Below are 19,845 nucleotides of genomic sequence, written 5' to 3'. Positions count from 1 at the left end.
TAATAATTATACTTTTTAAATACAAGTATGCTAAATCATTGTGAAACCGAGAATGGGTTTATTTTACATCGTGCATCAATTTTATTGAAATCCAACATTCGGGAAAGATCTTCACAGTCAGCAATTCATCTTAATGGATATTTTCCAAGCCCTGGAAAATAGAAAAAGAAAGCGTTAAAGACAATTTCCCATCAATAGATTTGTAATGGAAGTCTGATTCCATTTTGTAACCAGGTTTAGAGTACGGAAATACTGACACTGAGGAGGGAACCTGACCACAATGCCTATCATATGAGTGATATCACCACCCCGCATGTGGACCCACTCTCCACTATGGACGGTTACTAATTCATAGGCTTTTATCCAATATATAGTATCCACCGTCTTCCATTGATCCGAGTGAACGCTCTCACTCACACGGATGAATACTGACCTGCTAACCAGCAGCCTGACAAACCATGTGCTTCCAACTCAGCAAGAGTGTTTGGAGCACATATCGCACGGATCTACTCAGGACCATCACTGCAAGGAGCCCAGGCACATACCATCAAGTGGATTGCCCCGAGGTATTCACTATTTGATGCCTGGGCCTGGATTGTGCATGGTTTTTAATTTTCTGTGATTTTTGTTTTGTTTTTGAATTTTAGCTCCATTATTGTATTCACATCTGCTGTTAAATGGATACAACTAGTATCGTTATACAGGATTTCTTGAGGAGCAGTGTATTCTTTATCAGGCGACGACATTACTTACTTTTGATTTATAATAGAGCTGCTCCCCTGAAACTCTCTTGTCTCTTTGTAACAGGTACCACTGGTAGGGTAACCGGGCAATCCTCTTGTCCTATAAAAGACAACAAACCTGTCACATCAAACAAGCAACACGCAAGAAGCTAGGATATGAAAAATATGTGAATGCGCCCCTTACAGAGATGAGTGATGGTGAAATTGGGAAAGGGATACATTAGAGCAGTCTGCAACCTCCTCAATCTTTATCTACTGGGGTCTCACCAGCCAGAACGAGATGTCTATGCCTCAACATTAGCCAAAGCCTATGCCAAAAGCATCTTAATTTCTAAAAATAAAATATATAAAAATAAATAAATAAAATAAAAGAAAGAAGTGTCTCCTGAACCGAGTAGAACATTAAAATAGGCATAAAATGAATGAAGGGGGTCGTCCTGTTTCAGTGAAAAACTAGACAACCTACTTACTTGGCAGGTCCCACTTCACAGCTTGGGTTCTCCCAGACAGGATCTGTTTACCCAGTTGCAGTGGTGACGTCACTTTGATAATGTGTGACTGCTGCAGCCAATCAGTGGTCTTTTTGCTTCACTACTAATGCCAGTGATTGGCTGCAGTGGTCACGTGTTATCCACTTGACGTCACTGCTGCAGCCGGGTAAACAGATCCTGGCTAGGAAAACAGGGAGTAGCAGTAATGATCAGTTTCCGACAGTACTATAGGAAGACAACCCCTTTAACAGCATTCAACTGTCTTTGCAGCACATAATCATTTATGTCACAACTGCCTGCGCATTGGGGCTCACCGCAATTTCAATCCACACAGAAATATGCATCATAATTCACAAAGAAATCACATAAAACACATGTGGAGGCACCCTTATGCTTTAAAGGTGTTTTCCGATAACCCACTTACGTTTTGAAAGCCCCTCCATTCCGATTATTATTGCAGCACCTGCACTGGCATCAGAGGATGTTAACCACCTCACTGTTCAGCCCGGGTCCTGCTCCGGCAGTGGTAAAAGTAGCTAACTGGAGGGGGGGCTGCTATCTCCTGAATGGTAGCAGCTAGAAACATGCAACTGGTCTTGTTTGAAGTCCAAGCAACAGAGGAGAAATCACTGTTAGAAATCGGGTCGGAATAATCGCGGCTAAAACCTGATTTTACGTTCACTTTCAGCTGCATTCACAGCATCCTGATTTCTATCAGTGATATCTTCCCCTGTACTGCACATATTGCTGTCATTCTGTATTGTCTGAAAGCTTGGAATGTCAGCTTTCAAACAAGACCAGCTGCACGTTTCTGTTACCATTCCTCGTTCTTGCACATTGTCCTACATGTATTTACTGGGGGAACAGGCCTAATAATTGTTACTATTGAAGCACATACATGGAAACTGATCAGCCACATCCATTAGACATAACTACTGCAATCATCTTATGGAATGAAGAGCACGGGGGTCCCCTGTGCAGCCATCTAATATGTTCTTCCGATAAGTGGATCGCCACCTATCAGATATTCAAGACATCCTGTGGAGCATGTATACTGCCGCATGGAGATGAGAAGGATAAGCAGCTGTCAGTCACCTGTGGTGACACCCATCTCCGAGAGGAACAAAACCCAACACCCCAGAGCCCAATTTCCCCCTAAAAGAAAAAGTACGGGGTATTGGGGCAGGTGCTATTGCCCCTGATCAGGAGGCTATAAGTTAGTATGTGGAGCTGTATTAGGACGGCTTATTTAAAGGGACTTGTCCCGATGACATCTGCAGTGAGAAGACTGCTAGCTCGGGGATCACTAACAAATACAGAAGCCCAAGACAGTGATCGTCTGATTCATCAGGGTAGCGGGCATAGCAGCCGCTATGGGGCCACAATAACTAAGGGGGCCCATCTCTGCTCAGAAATACGTGCGGTTAGTGATGTGTGTGGACGAGTGCATTACTTTATGCATTATTTCTGTGCCGTGACATCACCATGATTATACTATTATAAAGTAGGATGTCGCACAAGGATATCTGAAACCCAAAAAAAGAGGTGCTCCTTACCTATCGAGAACACACACTCGATAAATGTATTGTGTGCTAGAAAGGAATGTGGAACAGGGCACACTAGGAGATGCAAGAAATATATATTTTTATTTATTATTATATTAATAATGTAAAAATGGACCTCACTTTAAAACCATTTAGAAGAATCGTGCAAAAATATTGGTAAGTGGCAAAAATCGATTATTCTAAATAATAACATAATAAGATCGAATATATAAATAGCAGCAAAAAATGATCGGATAAATAATCGAATAAATAGTGCACAGTCCCAATAGCAATATATCGATAGGGCCAAACTGCAATGAATCAGAAGTCAATGGTAAATCCACTATTGAAATTTCGAAGTTCCTTAACTTAATCCACCAGAACCAATCCGTCCTATGACTGTTATTAAATAGATATAGTGTAAAACTCTCCTGAGCAGAGCGGCGTCCCACTCAAACAGGATGAGTAGCGGCATCTCCCGCTACTTTACAGCTTGCAAGCGATTATTGAATTACCTTTAATCCAGCTTCCATCGAATAAGACTTTACCGAACTTTGGGATATTGTTGCTCCCTGCGTTGTGCCGATAATGTTGTCGCACTGAAGTATAGGGAGTAATTACTTCTAATGAAGACCACGCTGGCGGGCTGCTGTTCAACAGCTAGTGTTATCCCGGTCCCTTTCTGTGTTGGCCGTCAAAAACACGTAGGTCCCTTTCAAAGCTGATGAATCCCACTTATTTCAGGTCGGTTTCGGCCAATGGGTTTTGATGTATCTGGTCACAAATTGTGGGGGATGTGGCACCAGACGTGTTTCGGGGTATACATGTTCACCCCTTCCTCAGTGGTGTCAATTCCCGCTAACTTGTGCCCAAAAAAATAAAAAATCTTCTATGAACTCGCCATGCCCCTCAAAAGTGATCTTTATAGCGCCGCAGCGATTTTACGGTGTTTTTGCAGTGATCAGAAAAAAATAATAATTCTGTCACTGCGGTGGGGCGGACTGAACGCAAGTGTGCGCACAAGATCAGGCCTGATCGGGCGAACACTGCGTTTTTTGTAGAGCCTATAGAACATGTCCGGACAAGAAAAGGCATTTTCTATATAGTTCTGGCAATGTGCGGATCCGCAAAACGCGGAAAGCACATTGCTGGTGTCCGTGTTTTGCAGATCTGCAAAACACATATGGACGTCTGAATGGAGCCTTACAGGGGGGTGATCAGGGAGTCTATATGGGGTGATCACCCCCCTGTAAGGCTCCATTCAGACGTCCGTATGTGTTTTGCGCAAAACACATAAGGATGTCTGAATGGAGCCTTACAGGGGGGTGATCAATGACGGGGTGATCAGGGGTTAGTAAGTGACAGGGGGGGGGGGGGTGTAGTGTAGTGTAGTGTAGTGTGGTCGTTGGTGCTACTTACAGAGCTGCCTGTGTCCTCTGGTGGTCGATCCAAGCAAAAGGGACCACCAGAGGACCAGGTAGCAGGTATATTAGACGCTGTTATCAAAACAGCGTCTAATATACCTTATTGGGGTTAAAAAAATTAAAGTAAAATAAATAAATCGCATCTACAGCCTGCCAGCGGCGATCACTCGTTTACCTCCGGATCCTGTGAACGCGCGCTCCTGTGTGCGCGCGTTCACAGGAAATCTCGCCTCTCGCAAGAGGACGCGCCGGCGCGTCCAGGAGGAATAACAGGGCCGCCGCCAGGACGCAATCCTGCGTGCGGCGGTCCTGAGGCAGTTAATAACAGTCATAGGACGGATTGGTTCTGGTGGATTACGTTAAGGAACTTCGAAATTTCAATAGTGGATTTACCATTGACTTCTGATTCATTGCAGTTTGGCCCTATCGATATATTGCTATTGGGACTGTGCACTATTTATTTGATTATTTATCCGATCATTTTTTGCTGCTATTTATATATTCAATCTTATTATGTTATTATTTAGATAATCGATGGTTGCCACTTACCAATATTTTTACACAATTCTTCTAAATGGTTTTAAAGTGAGGTCCATTTTTACATTATCAATATAATAAATAAAAATATATATTTCTTGCATCTCCTAGTGTGCCCTGTTCCACATTCTTTTCTAGCATGATTATACTGTTGTGATACCACTGTGAGCCTGATTGATGTGCTGTAACTTCACTGAGCACATTATCCCACCAATGTGACATCACTGTGAGCATTATCATATATATTTTCCTAATCATGCCACTCTTGGTGGTGTGGGGCCCCGTGCGGTCTGATGACAGGTTACAGTGCAGACGGTCACTCACCTTGCCTCCGTTAGTGAAGCGGTTAATGTATATGGTGGATATTCCCGGAATCATGAGACAAACGGTCATAATAGCAAACCCAGGCAGGATTTCGTACCACATAGCGGCGCTACTCCGGTCTCCCCCCGGTAGATGTACTGCAGAGAAGACAGACCCGGGAGCAGCTCAGGGTCACTCTGCCAGACCAGCATGCACAGCGTGCTATTTCCGACACACAAGTCCGCCATATTTGCTACTGGCAAAGCCGATAGCTAAGGACTAATGAGTGACATAATGAAAATAAGAAGCTATATTTCGGTGTACAGTCCTAGTAGTGGTTGTTATTTACGGATGTAATATTACTTTGCCCGACGGAAGGCAATTAATGTACTTGCCCATATCAGCAATGGCGGCTACATGCCGGAAGTCCAAGAGAAAAAAATAACACTCTCACGGTTGTCACTTACTGACGACAACTAACCCTCGCGAGAAAAAAGTGGACGCACAGCAACAGATGACGTCAGCGCGCGGCCATGTTATGAAGGGAAAAGTTGCTACGATGACAGATAACGTCCGCGTAGAAACAAGTTAATTTACGGCTCGGGCGGAGGCTTTGTGCACCAGAGGAAGACGCGCATGAAGCACCGGGGGCTCCCCGTGTCCGTTAGGCAGGAATGTGCTACCAGCGGCGTGTGTTAGCGCGCGTCAGGTGATTCCCCGTCCAAGCTGGCGGCTGTTGTGTGCGTCACGTGACGCCGGGCTGGCCCAATCGCAGAGCGGGGCAGGAGATTGCCGAGGAGAAGTGCAGCGCTGGAGTCACTTAGTTTTGCCAGTGAAGCGCTGCTGTCCGCCTCCCCGAAGAGAGCCATGAAGGAAGACAAGGAGAACACGAAGCCCAAGGAGAAGAAGGGGGAGCAGCTCGGGGCGGAGGAGGGGGACAGACCCGTGAAGGAGAAGAAGGAAGTCATGAGCAAGGTGAGAGGAGCGGGCCTGCCCCGTACCACATGGGGGCCCTGGGGGGACACTTCTCATAGGCGGCCCCTGTGACAATGCACTGATGGCTGAAGAGCAGTCCTGGGGGGGGGGGGGGCTCAGACTGGTCAGCATGGTCAGCATGGTGCCTGGACCTCCTTAGGATTGCATCCTGACCTCTGACCTCATCACCCTGTGTTGTGATTAGGATCTGTCACTACCAGTGGTCACAGGTCACACTTTATGTGGCATCTATGTGTCACTGATATTAAATGTCACGTTACGTGGCACTTTATAAACGTGTGTTTAGGCAAGAAATGCGATGTTGTTATTTCATGGGGAGTACCCGTTCTCCGTTCATATTAAAGGGGTGTTCCTGCGTCATAGGGAATGCGTCATCAGAAAAGAACCACATTTTTTATTTTATTTTATTTTTAAATCAAGTTTTTGTTAAACACATTTTTTAAAATTTTAGTTTAGTCTGCCGTATCACTATCTGTGTTTCAAAAAATTCTGCAGTTTTCGCACTGGTCACTAAGGCTTGAATTAGTTGCCACTTCTTGGTCTGTACAGATCATCATTCCAACCAGGATGAGAATGATAAATATCACTATATATATATATATATCTATCTATCTATCTATCTATCTATCTCATTAGAGCCTTTCGTCAGGAAATCCCTTAATGCCATTGTCACATATAACAAGTGCATATCAATAAAGTGAATGATCATTACTTTATAATTTTATACCAATGTATATATTATCTATTAAAAAAAAATATATATATATAAAAACATAATAAACATGAGGTGCTCAGTTTAGATCCAGCAGGTGATGGTCGCAGTTTATCTACGCCTTCCTTCTACCATGACCTCTGTTCTGCCCACAGAGCATGTCTATAAAACTCTCCCATAGAAGTCAGTATGGCAAACTGGTGCTCCGAGGGCTCTGGCCAGCCCCTTGGTGCTTCAGTATGGTTATCTGCATTTATTATCCAGAAATGCACCTATATACACCATATTTATGGCCCAGATGGCGTGCAAAGGTTATTTGCGCCGCAATCTGTGACTTTTCCCGACTCACGCCAGAGCTGTAGGGGTCTGAAACGCCAGTCTTCATAAATGACCCCCTGAGTTTTTTGATCAATGGGGCAAAAAACTTCATAATCGGGGTATCCTTTATAAAAGCATAATCAACCCTACTAGGATGTATGCCTGGTTTAATAGGGTTGATCATGCTGACAATGCTCTTTAAGGCTAAATGCACACGACCATATGTATATTGTGGTCTGCAAACTGTGGATCTGTAAAATGCAGATACCCGCTATAGGATTCCCACATTTTCCTGTTCTTGTTCTAGAAATTACTATTCTTGTCCACAAAACGGACAAGAATAAGACATGTTGTATAATTTGCGGAAGGGTCGCCCGGATGACATTAGTGTGCTGTCCACGTTTTTTGTGACCCCATAGAAATGAATGGGTCCACGTACAATCTGCAAAAATTGCGGATCGGACTTGGACCAAAAATACAGTTGCGTGCATGAGGCCTAACAGTGTTGCGATCAGTGGCCGTCTTCCCTCAGGTAACACTGCTGATCAAGGGCCCTTTGGTTTTTTCTTTACAGGCAGCAGATTGAAGTGAGTGGGGCTGTACAGTCAGTGGTAGGGGGCCGCTGCAGCCACCATTCTCATCAGTCATAGCCCAGCGCCATCAGCTTCTTATGGGGAAAATCCTTACAAATAATTAATAGTATCTGATGAAGAGCTGCAGATTATAGGATTGAAGCTTTCTTGTTTTAACAGGTTGTGATCCGCCGCTTGCCTCCAAGTCTTACCAAAGAACAGCTGGAAGAGCATCTTCAGCCTCTACCAGAACACGACTATTTTGAGTTTTTTGCAAATGACACCAGGTAGTATTGATGCAATGGAAATCCTCTCTCCCCATCGGGAAACTGTCATCATTTCTTTGGTATTAATTATTGTTCTTTTGGTCTAATGCTATTATACGTTTTTTGTTTTTTTTGTCCCGTAGCTTATTTCCTCATATGTTCTCAAGGGCATACATCAACTTCAAAAGTCCAGATGACATTGTGTTATTCAGAGATCGATTTGATGGCTATGTGTTCATTGACCCTAAAGGTATGTTGTCTTAGTTCTAGTGGCTTTCTCGTTTCTCCTTACTGTGGTGAGGAGGCGTTGTATGGAGCTCAAGTGTACACGTTACTGCTCCATGCAAGTCCTAGAACGATATGGGAACAGCCGCTGACTTTGCTCCCCTAATCGTAAACGTGGAACTGTGGGGCCCTTTCATTAGCAGTTGCTGGAGCCCGAACAATGTCCAACAATTTAAAATCTGCACCCCATGTCAGTTTCTGAGGGTATAAAGCCATATGTGGATGAGATTTCTATCACACTACAGTTTTGGAGATGACACGAGTTTGCTTTTAGATAGGATATCGGGTGGGTTGACGTGAAGACAGTGGGGGAGATTTATCAAAACGGATGCAAAGTGAAACAGGTATAGTTGCCCATAACAACCAATCAGATTTCATTTTGACACAGCTCTTTTGTAAAATGAAAGGTTCAATCTGATATTTTACTATGGGCAACTAAGGCAGTTTTCCATTGCACTAGTTTTGATAAATATTAGCTATGGCAGTGCGCCACTTTTTCTTGGCATTGTTTGAGTGAACATTCTGCCGCACTTTATTTTAGACAGACTCCTCATTCAGATGCACCAAAGAGATGTTGATGTTTCCTGGTTTTAGGGTACTTTCACACTAGCGTTATTCTTTTCCGGCATAGAGTTCCGTCACAGGGGCTCTATACCGGAAAAGAACTGATCAGTTTTATCCCCATGCATTCTGAAAGAAGAGTAAGGCCTCTTTCACACTTGCGTTGTCTGGATCCGGCGTGTACTCCACTTGCCGGAATTACACGCCGGATCCGGAAAATCGCAAGTGTACTGAAAGCATTTGAAGACGGATCCGTCTTCAAAATGCTTTCAGTGTTACTATGGCACCCAGGACGCTATTAAAGTCCTGGTTGCCATAGTAGGAGCAGGGGAGCGGTATACTTACAGTCCGCACGGCTCCCAGGGCGCTCCAGAATGACGTCAGAGCGCCCCATGCGCATGGATGACGTGCCATGTGATCACATGATCCATGCGCTTGGGGCGCCCTGACGTCACTCTGGAGCGCCCCGGGAGCCGCACGGACGGTAAGTATGCTGCTCCCCGCTACACTTTACCATGGCTGCCAGGACTTTAGCGTCCCGGCAGCCATGGTAACCACTCTAAAAAAAGCTAAACGTCGGATCCGGCAATGCGCAGAAACGACGTTTAGCTTAAGGCCGGATCCGGATCAATGCCTTTCAATGGGCATTCATTCTGGATCCGGCCTTGCGGCAAGTCTTCAGGATTTTTGGCCGGAGCAAAAAGCGCAGCATGCTGCGGTATTTTCTCCGGCCACAAAACGTTCCGTTCCGGAACTGAAGACATCCTGATGCATCCTGAATGGATTTAACTCCATTCAGAATGCATGGGGATAATCCTGATCAGGATTCTTCCGGCATAGAGCCCCGACGACGGAACTCTATGCCGGAAGAAAAGAACGCAAGTGTGAAAGAGCCCTAATCCATTCAGTTTGCAACAGGATGTCTTTAGTTCAGTCGTTTTGACTGATCAGGCAAAAGAGAAAACCGCAGCATGCTACAGTTTTCTCTCCGGCGAAAAAAACGGAAGATTTCCCATAGGAATGTATTAGCGCCGGATCCGGCATTCAGAATACCGGATCCGGCCTGCGCATGCGCAGACCGGTAAAAATGTACAAGACGGATCCGTCTGTCCGCATGACAAGCGGAGAGACGGATCCGTCCTTGCAATGCATTTGTGAGACGGATCCGTCTCGCAAATGCTTTCAGTCAGCGGCGGATCCGGCGGCCAGTTCCGACGACGGAGCTGCCCGCCGGATCACACTACCGCAAGTGTGAAAGTAGCCTTAAAGGGTTTCTGTCATCAGAAAAATTGTTATGTATCTGGATGACATTAGTGATGTGCTAATGTCAGCAGAACATAACTATGAAATGCCCCAGTGGCACCTAAAGACTCATTAGCATATTCAAAAAGTCTTTATTTTGAGGGAACGGCGGCAGGCAGGGAGTTAACAAACATGCTGTTATGTACTGCTGACATTAGCACATCGCTAATGTCAGCCAGATACATAACAATTTTTCTGACCGAAACCCTTTAGGCTAGAATGTGGGCCTGGACAGCTTTTATCTACCTTCTAGACACATTTATGAATCTGAGATCCATGATTCTGGTACATAAAAGTGCCAGAGAGTAGACCAACTTACATGTGGTGTAAAGTTTTTGGCGGACAGAGTTTTGGAGCATTGGGCCAGATTTTCAGGACCCGTGGACACATTTTAAACATAAGCTAAGCCATCTAATAGGTGGTAAAAACTAGACTACTGTAAAGATGCATCAGGGTTATCATCCAGCGTCAGTCACTACGATAAACTTCTCGCAATTTCAGACTGTCTACATTTACTCTGTCTGAAAATTAGACAGGAATAGTAAACTTGGGCCAAAATGTATATGTTCGTTTTATTGTTTGTATCACAGGCCAGGAATATCCAGCGGTTGTGGAATTTGCCCCTTTTCAAAAAGTGGCAAAAAAGAAAAGCAAGAAAAAGGATTCCAAGACTGGGACTATTGATGATGGTAAAACGCAAGTCATATAAAGCTTTTTCTGCCATGTCTGAAAGGAGGTTCACACGGCCCGATGTTTGGGGCGACTGTCCAAATAGTAACGCTCATTCCAGATAATTGGCCCTGATGTACGAGCGAAATAGTAACAATGAATTTATGAGGACGAGCGGTGACAGTAGCCATCACTCATCCTCATACAGTGGAAGTGTTAACTGCATGTAAATGCCGCGCTTCACCTACATTGACGAGCAGGTAGATATCAGGAAGGAATGGTCCTTTCCCAACAATTGTCTATTCAGTGGCGCAGTGTAAAGGCTTTTTACTAGTTTTTGAAAGGACTCTCCCTCTGCCTTCCAATCGGAGCCCCAGCAGTGAAATCGTGGGACTCTGATCAGTTACCAGACAGCCTGGGGCCTGCTGAGGCTTTCCAGGGCTGTCATACACACGAGGCACAGCTCGGCAGGGAGCGCGTCAGAATCCCATTCACCCTAATAGAATATCTATTAAGGTGAATAGGACAAGGGATCAAAAGATCCCAGGTTCTAGCACCCTAAGGGGGCCATTAGTTACTAAGTAAGTCTGAACTATATAATATAATATAAATATAAATATATATTAATAATAATTCCTGTGCGGTGGCGGTGAATGCCGTAACAGAAAAAAAAATCAAAAACAATTTGCCATTTTTTGTCACATTGTCCTCCAAAAAAATTGACTAACAGTGTTAAAAAAGTTGTACATACAAATAAAAACTACAGTTCATTCTGCAAAAAACAAGCCCTCATACAGCTCTGTAGACCGAAATATAAAAATGTTAAGTAATAAAAGAAAGTTTGGTATCGCCGTAATCATATTGAGCTGCAGAATAAGGATGTCATGTCATTTTTAGTGCACAGTGAAAATTGGTCTTCCTCCTTTTTATTTTATTTTTTAGATCCAGAATACAAAAAGTTCTTAGATTCATACAGCATGGATGAAGAGAAGCTCGCCTCCACTCCAGAGACATTGTTGGAAGAAATAGAAGCAAAAAACAAAGAAATGATAGGTAATGCCAAATATCGTTATATTAATGCTACACCGCATTGTGCAGGGGTCAACCTAAGGGTACGTCTATACAGGGCAGGATCTCCACAAACCCACAGCAAAATCCACTTGTGTTACATAAAATCCACATGTGCTTTGCAATGAATGAAATTTCGCCACAGATTTTTATATTATTTTTGAAGCATTACATGGATAATATTTGGTTAATTGTCATCCACTTTGGTGCTGCAAAATGCTGCAGCAAGTTAGTGACAGAAAATCCCCAGCACATGCACTCCGTGTGAACATGCCCTAAGACTGCCGTTGCTGTCAAATGAACATTTCGTTCTCCATTACAGAAATACCATATAAGGTGGTCCCTCAAATTACAATATATTAATTTGGTTGCAGGACGACCACTGTATGTTGAAACCATTGTAACTTGAGTAATCGGTCCCAAAACCCCCAAATGTCATCCAAGATGAGAGAAAATGAAGATTTAAGAAACAGTCAGGAATAGTTGCTCCCTAGTAACCGATCTAGCTATTTAAGCTGTGAAGTGCCCTTGATTGGTTGGGTCTGAGTCTGAGGCATTTATGTTGAGTCTGGTTTCAACTTACAATGGGCCAGAAAAGACCACTGTATGGAGGGATCATTGTATTGTTAGACTGTTCTCCAGAAAACCCTTTGACAACTTTTAATCTTCCATTGTTTTATAGCTAAGAAGACCACTCCATTGTTGAGCTTCCTAAAAAATAGACAGGTAAGAATCTCACCATGATTCTGATGACTTTTATCTTGTTAAGAATTCTTTTGGTTTACTTCAGTTTCTTTATACTTATTTTTTATTTTTTTGTCAATTCTCAGATTCCACCTTTCATTTTAGACCGCTCCTTTGGAAAAAGAAAGGTGGAATCTGATTGGTTGTTATGGGCAACTAAGCCGGTTCTCCTTTACACCAGTCGGATAAATGACCCCCTAAGTCTTTATACTTTATATTCATGCCCTCTTAAAAAGATGTTTGCTGGGACCCAAAAGCTTAGGAGAGGCCAGGAGGGTTCTAAAATGTAAAAAAGCTTTTCTCACTTGCTCAATCCCCTGCTGCTCCAGTGCTTGCTGAAGCAGCATATCGTCACTGCAGTGGTGCTGCTATAATTGGGTTCAGCAGGCAAGTTAAAAACGGTGGAGAACCATACATTTATTGCTATGTTATGCGTCAGTAGTTTAATCTGAGTTTGGGCTTATGCACCTGAACGTATTTTCTTTCCGTGTCCGTTCAGGTGTTTTTTTTTATTTTTTTATTTCTGTATACAGAACCATTTATTTCAATGGGTCTGCAAAAAAAAAAACGGAAGGTACTATGTGTGCATTTCGTTTCCGTAGTTCCGTTCCGCAAAAAAAAAAAAAGAACATGTCCTATTATTGTTCGCATTACGAACAAGGATAATACTGTTCTATTAGGGGTCAGCTGTTCCGTGCCGCATAATTTGGAATGCACACAGACGTCTTCTCTCTTTTTTTTTTTTTTTTTTCTTTTTTTTTGCGGATTTGTTTTTTGCAGGCCACAAAATACATACGGTTGTGTGAACAAGCCCTTTGGCTGTATTGACTTTCTCAGCACATATTGCTGTTAGATTGTGTGGGCAGTGGGGATAACCAGCCGTGCAGGGGTATAAAGTTATAAATGTTCATGTGTAATAAATTATAAGAATTGACGTACTTTAAAGTAGTGCAGTGGCTGAGTGGTTAGCGCTTGATCCTTGCAGCACTGGGGTCGGAGGTTCGAATCCGACCATGGACAACATCTGCTTGGAGTTTGTATGTTCTCCCCGTGTTTTTGTGGGTTTCCTCCGGGTTCTTTGGTTTCCTCCCACACTCCAAAGACATACTGATAGGGAACTTAGATTGGCTGTCCTCAGTGGGGCTTAGAAGTGCTTAGGAATATAGTAGTGCTATATAAGTGTGTGAAATAAAATAAATAATAAAGGACGCTCAGACTGGCAGAAACCGCCCATGTTTGGGCAGCCTTACATTTTGATATGAGATTGCATAGTATTCATGCTATATTAGTGTTAGACATTAATAAGAATGCCTTACTGTTACATTAGGAGCTGGCATTGTATTTCAGTATCAGTTTATTGTGTTTTTTTTGTCCTTAAATGTGAGAATGATTGACCAATACTGACACAATTTTCCAGAGAATAAGAGATGAAAAGCGTGAAGAGAGAAGGAGGAGAGAACTTGAGCGTAAAAGAATACGAGAAGAAGAAAGAAGGAAGTGGAAAGAGGATGAGAGAAGAAAAAGGAAAGAAGCAGAAAAACTGAAAAAATATGAAAGGACTCCAGAGAAAGAAACAGAAAAAATAAAAGATGAGCCTAAAATCAAGGTACACAGGAATTGGGATTACCTTTTATTTTGTAAAGACGCATTGGCACATTTTCATGTTCTGTTCTCCATCCTTAAAGGGGTTGTAATACAAGCTGACCCCATCCCCACCACACCCTCTTTCCTGTCAGGCTTTGAGTACATTTGTAATCTGTGGTGTTTTATACGTATTTCAATACATGCGATTGCACTGATAGTGGTGTAATGTGCTCAGTTATATTCAGCAGCCATCGTTACATTTTAGCACTAGTCAGTTTTTAGGAGCTATTACTGAAGTGAACCTTGCTGTTTAAAGCTGCTAGTTTTACTTGGTGTTTAAAAGGAATCACTCACCACATGCCTGGCTCACTAGTAAACCAAGTGACATGTTAGCAGCAATTATGGTCTTTTGATTCCAAAGTTTTTGTCCCCAGAATGGTGCCTGCATTCCTGGGAAATCTTAGATATACAAATGAGCTGTTTAGTGCTACGAGGGCATCCCCATTGCTCCTTGTTGCATCAAAAGCGCTGCCCCTTAGCGCTGAGAGCCCCCAGGCTATGAGTGACAAGGCCATATAATTTTGGCTTACCCTGTGTTCCCCATGCATGTGCCATTGCGTCGGCATTTTGCACACAGTCAGCACGTATGCAGTACAACCCTAAAGCTTGCCAGGGTTGAAGTCGCCTGTACTGTGGAACCCTGGTAAACATCAGAGTTGTACTGCATGTGTGCCGACTGCCGAAGTGACTTCGCATGGGCGAGAATATAGGGCCAGAAGAGATTACATCACCACTGCCTGGCCCTGGCGCTCAAAGCTGGGGAATGGGGCAGGCAATGATAAGGAGCAGGGTGCACCAACCAACTCATTGGCATATCACTAAATCTGAGATTTCTCTAGAATGCAGACTATTTATTTATCATGTAATTTATCCCGTACAGTGAATACCATTAAAATAAAAAATGCCAGAATTGCTGCTTTTTGTTTATTCACCTCCAAAAAACAGAATAAGCAATCAAAATGTGGCGTGTACCCCAAAATGATACCAATGAAAACTGCAAGGCTTCCCGTAAAAATCAAGCCTTCACACAGTTCAGTAGAAAGAAAAAAGTTATGGGTCTTAAGATGCTGCGATGCGAAACATTTTCCTAAAAAAAAAAAAAAAAAAAAACATTGATCAAAAGTAGTAACATTTAAAAAAAAAACTATATTTGGTATCACTGTAATCTTACTGACGCAGAGAATAAAGTTATGTTCTCTATGCTGAAAAATGAACGCTGCTAAATTTTATAACGTAAACTCAGTTGGAGTATTGCTGTTATGTCCTATCCCCCTCCCAGAAAGTTACTCAGTAAGTTATGTGTACCCCAAAATGGCACCATTAACAATTACAACTTGTCCTGTTATAGCCCTTGGAAGGTGACAATGAAGAAAATCTAATAAAATAAAAAAATCACTTGGCCAGTAAGGCCCAAAACAGGCTGGTCATTAAAGGGTTAATGCAGATGATGTTGGTGGCTATTAGTATAGTAAATACAACAATTGTCACCACAGCTTCTTAGAAAGCCTGAGAAAGATGATGAACGAGAGCCAGAAAAGAAGTTTAAACCCAGAAAGCTGGAAAAAGAGAATGTGAGAGAAGAGCGTATCTCAACTACCAAGAGATCCGATGGAGAAACTGGAGAAGAAAAGCCTAAACGGTAAGTTATCTTCCTCCTCTTGTCAACCTATGCTAATTTTTATTAAGGTTTTATATATGCTAGTTCCCTAACCAACTCCTACAGCAAGGAACTTCCAATTACCCAAGGCTTTTATTTGGCTGTAATCTGCTGATTTGACTGGAATTCTGTTGCTTGACAGATTAAAGGGGTTATCCGGGTAAAGATAATGATGACCTATCCTCAGGATCAAATTGGAGGGTGTCCGAGTCAGGGCACACCTGCCAATAAGTTGGTCCAGGGAGCTGCTGCGCCCACCGGAGCTCTGATGAGTGATGCAGGCTCCCGGCAGCTTCCCAAGCACAGCGCCGTACATCGTATAGTAGCTGTGCTTGGTATTGCAGCTCAGCTCTATTGACTTGAATGGCTGAACTGCAAGTGTAGGCCCTGGACCGATATCCGCTACATGGTCTAGTAAAAGGCTGCATGGCTCACCAAGTGCCCAGCCACTTCTAACAGCTGATCTGCGGGGTCCCGGAAGTTGGACCCCCGCCGATCTGATATTGATAACCTAGGTGATTGGTAGCAGTTCCCGGATAACCCCTTTTTAAGTTCTATGGCTTTTCTGCGGTGAGGTGTGTGTTTATTTTATTTTTTTTCATTTTTTTTTTTTTTTTTTTAAAGAAGCATAAAAATCCACACCAAGAAAGGACATGTCCTTTCTTCCCTCAGTTTTCAAAACCATGTGGAAAAACCCATGGCCATGTGAATGGCAGCTTAAACTCCCACTGAAAAATACATTTGAGGAGACTTGAATCAAACAGCTGTGTACCAAAAATGAGACCTTGCTCATCTCGCAGATTCCCCTGCCATTCTGATGCTGCTCCTGTCCCTGCTGCTCTGTACTTCCTGCTCCTGGCTCAACACACAGGAATTGACTAGAGATGTCTGCTCAGCCAATCACTGGTTGAAGAAGGTCCCTGCTGTGGCCAGTGATTCGCTAAAACACAAATCACCAGCTAACTGCCATGTATTAATCCAGGAGGAGCAAATTGAAAACATCAGAATGGCAGCAGTGGGGGATCTGTGAGATGCTGAGTAATGCTTGTTCTTCTACCTTTCAATCCATACTGCCGCTTTAAGTTCTAAAATAAAATAAATACGACTCGCTTGTAGAATCCTCTGTTGGTCTCTATTGTTGCTGTCCTGCAGTGAAGACATTGCAACTAACTGCATGTGACTGTTGTAGCCAGTCAGTCGATTGTGTGTGTGTGTGTCTGGGGGGGGGGGATTTCCAGGTGAATATTAGTTATTTTACCACATCCCGTGCTTTCTACCAGATATTTTTTTAATTTTCCACATAACCCTTGCAACGAAAGTCCTTTCAGGCAGTTTTCTGTGCTCTCTTTTGCAGATGTGAAGATGACTATATGAAAGATTATAGAGATAAGGATTACAGAGATAAGGATTATGATTTAGAGCGACGTGCAAGAGAAAAAGAGAGGCAGCGTTATCATGAGGATGAACGGCGTAAACAGAGGGATCGATATGAGAAAGACCGATACTTTCGAAGACGGGATGATGACTTCAGGAAGGACCGGGAAGTAGTAAAGGAGAGAGTGAGAAAGCAGGAGGTTAGTGAATCTCAGTCTACCACTGATAAAGTTGAGCGTCCATCCCGAGAAGAAAAGAAAGAAGATATGGCCAAAAGAGATCGAATCAGAAACAAGGTAGGACTAGTCATCTTATCTCTCACTATAGTTATAGATATTTGCTTGTATGAATAATTTCATATCAATAAGAAGCAAACAATGTTAAAAGAATTGTTAAATGCTTTCATACTAACCTAGAGACTGCAAGTTAGGAGCCCATAGCTGCTGAGCGGGCAGTGACTTCAGGGAAGGGCACACAGCTGCCCAGTATCATTTAGCAGTAATTGTTATTGCCTTTGGAATTTAGGACCTAAATTGTCCGGACCACCTTGCCATTCGCAACCCTGGTATTTTTCTTGTTCTGTGTCTAGGACTTCACTTTTTAAAGTGGGTTTTCTCACATTTGAAAAAATTTACACTGCAGGGGGCGGTATAAAATTAAAACCCTTACTCTACTTTTAAATGACCCGCCACTCCAGCACCACTGCTGTAGTCCTAGTCGTTTCAGTTTCCACTGGTCCTGCAATGATGACTTCTGTAGTTCACATGCCCACTGCTGCGGGTCACTGGCCGAAGCAGTCACGTGAATGATGAATGGCACGTAACTGCTGAAAACCCAGCGAGACCTGCATAGTGACACTGGAATGTTGGGACACTTAAAAGGTGAGTCAGGGTTGTTATACTTCCCCCACTGCCCATTTTTAAAAATCTTTAAAGGAGTTGTCTCCTCTCGCCATTACTAAGGCAAGATGAGACCAAGTCCCGACCACCAGATCGTCGGGAAACCGCAGAGCTGTTTCAGTAGCTTTCATGCATTGCAGTGCAGCAGCCAAAGCGGTTGGGCAACCCCAAAATAGAAATAGGAGCCTCTCCTGCTGGCACTCTTACGATTAAGAATTCAAGTCTTTCATTTCAGGATCTGTACGAGACAAAGGTTTAGCAAACCCTGTTCAAGAGATGTAGACAATCTGTGAAATGGTGTTCAGAGGTTGACATGTACTAAAAACATTGACGGGACCCTACATTGCAAGCTTGCAACAACAGTTTTATATATTTATTTATCTTTTAAAGGATCGCCCTGCAATGCAATTATACCAGCCCGGAGCAAGAAGCAGGAGCAGGTTAACACCGTGTGATGAGAGCCCAGCCAAATCCAGTGATCAGACAACTGAGAAGAAGCAGGAGAGTGAGACCAGTGATACCAGAAAAGAAGAGTAAGAATTTAGAAGATTTGGAGTGTCCTGCCCGTTGTGACAACCAAAGAATACAAATTCTGCAATCCAGAAGTGCCTTCACAGAGAAGGAATCAGGAACAGGCAGGAGCAGGGTCCGGAGGAAAGACATAGTGGTGCCTATGGGGTGTAGAACGTGCAGAATTTGTCTCAGAATCCATAATGGCTTCACACCGCAACATGACGGCTGGTGGAACGTTTAGTATATAGGACTGTAGTGGAAATGGTGAGAGGAGACCATGAAAATTTCAAGTTTACAATATCTTGTCTTGTGGCCTTAATGAAACACGAGTCCTCCGTTCCGGTATTGGCAGAGGGAAATGACAGAAGAATATTTTTGAATGTTCCAGCCTAGTATTACATGGGCTGTTTCCATAGAGCTTGCCCTGTATTTCAGTTTTGCTGTTGAAGTGTTAATAAATATTCTGCTTTTTATTCCTTTCTTTTTACATTGGACATTCTGGAGACGAGAATGATCGCTGCTGTAAAATGCTGTCAAGACTCAGAATAATGCTGTAATTTTTGGTTTTCCGAATTATTTTCATACAGATCTTTATTACTTGCAATGAGAGAAGTCTACATTGGCATATTCACAGTCATGCGGCGGCTTATTTTATCACGCCTGGATCATATAAAGTATTAAATGTAACCTATGTGATTTCTTAACGTTTTTTTTTTTTTTTTTCCTAGGAAAAATAAAATTAGATTTTGAATCTAAAATGCTACTTTAATCATTTGTGTTCAGCAAGATTATTCACTATGCTTTAGAAAAAATGATAAAATCACCTTTATTGAGAATTATAATTAAAATCCCCCTCCCCTAAACAGTGCCATCCACAGATCCCCCCCCCCTCCCCTAAACAGTGCCATCCACAGATCCACCCCTCCCCTAAACAGTGCCATCCACAGATCCCCCCCCCCCTCCCCTAAACAGTGCCATCCACAGATCCACCCCTCCCCTAATCAGTGCCATCCACAGATCCGCCCCCTCCCCTAATCAGTGCCATCCACAGATCCCCCCCCTCCCCTAATCAGTGCCATCCACAGATCCCTCCCCTAATCAGTGCCATCCACAGATCCCTCCCCCCTCCCCTAATCAGTGCCATCCACAGATCCCTCCCCCCTCCCCTAATCAGTGCCATCCACAGATCCCCCCCCCTTCCCTAATCAGTGCCATCCACAGAT

At 43.3% G+C, this 19,845-nt stretch overlaps 2 protein-coding genes across 3 annotated transcripts; one reads left to right on the top strand and one right to left on the bottom strand.

The window, feature by feature from the left end:
- Positions 1–57: 57 nt before the first annotated feature.
- NDUFA1 (NADH:ubiquinone oxidoreductase subunit A1) lies at positions 58–5,266 on the bottom strand. Its single transcript, XM_044305321.1, has 3 exons — positions 5,064–5,266; positions 754–843; positions 58–151 (listed from the first exon to the last, which is right to left on the bottom strand). The coding sequence occupies exons 1-3, from the start codon at positions 5,163–5,165 to the stop codon at positions 131–133; spliced, it is 213 nt and encodes a 70-aa protein (XP_044161256.1). The 5' UTR covers positions 5,166–5,266; the 3' UTR covers positions 58–130.
- Positions 5,267–5,406: 140 nt separating this feature from the next.
- Positions 5,407–19,380, top strand: UPF3B (UPF3B regulator of nonsense mediated mRNA decay). Of its 2 annotated transcripts, none has more exons than XM_044305318.1 (10): positions 5,407–6,017; positions 7,821–7,927; positions 8,050–8,156; positions 10,645–10,743; positions 11,666–11,776; positions 12,474–12,517; positions 13,953–14,141; positions 15,673–15,818; positions 17,191–17,410; positions 18,500–19,380. In XM_044305318.1, the coding sequence occupies exons 1-10, from the start codon at positions 5,910–5,912 to the stop codon at positions 18,644–18,646; spliced, it is 1,278 nt and encodes a 425-aa protein (XP_044161253.1). In that variant the 5' UTR covers positions 5,407–5,909; the 3' UTR covers positions 18,647–19,380. The 2 variants fall into 2 exon arrangements, with proteins under 2 accessions (XP_044161253.1, XP_044161252.1); XM_044305317.1 differs by having other exon boundaries at positions 17,191–17,506.
- Positions 19,381–19,845: the final 465 nt, after the last annotated feature.

Source organism: Bufo gargarizans, chromosome 9, assembly GCF_014858855.1.
Source record: "Bufo gargarizans isolate SCDJY-AF-19 chromosome 9, ASM1485885v1, whole genome shotgun sequence".
Taxonomy (NCBI): Eukaryota; Metazoa; Chordata; class Amphibia; order Anura; family Bufonidae; genus Bufo; species Bufo gargarizans.
Note: the sequence above shows the minus strand (reverse complement) of the source record. Positions and strands in the feature narration are given on the sequence as shown.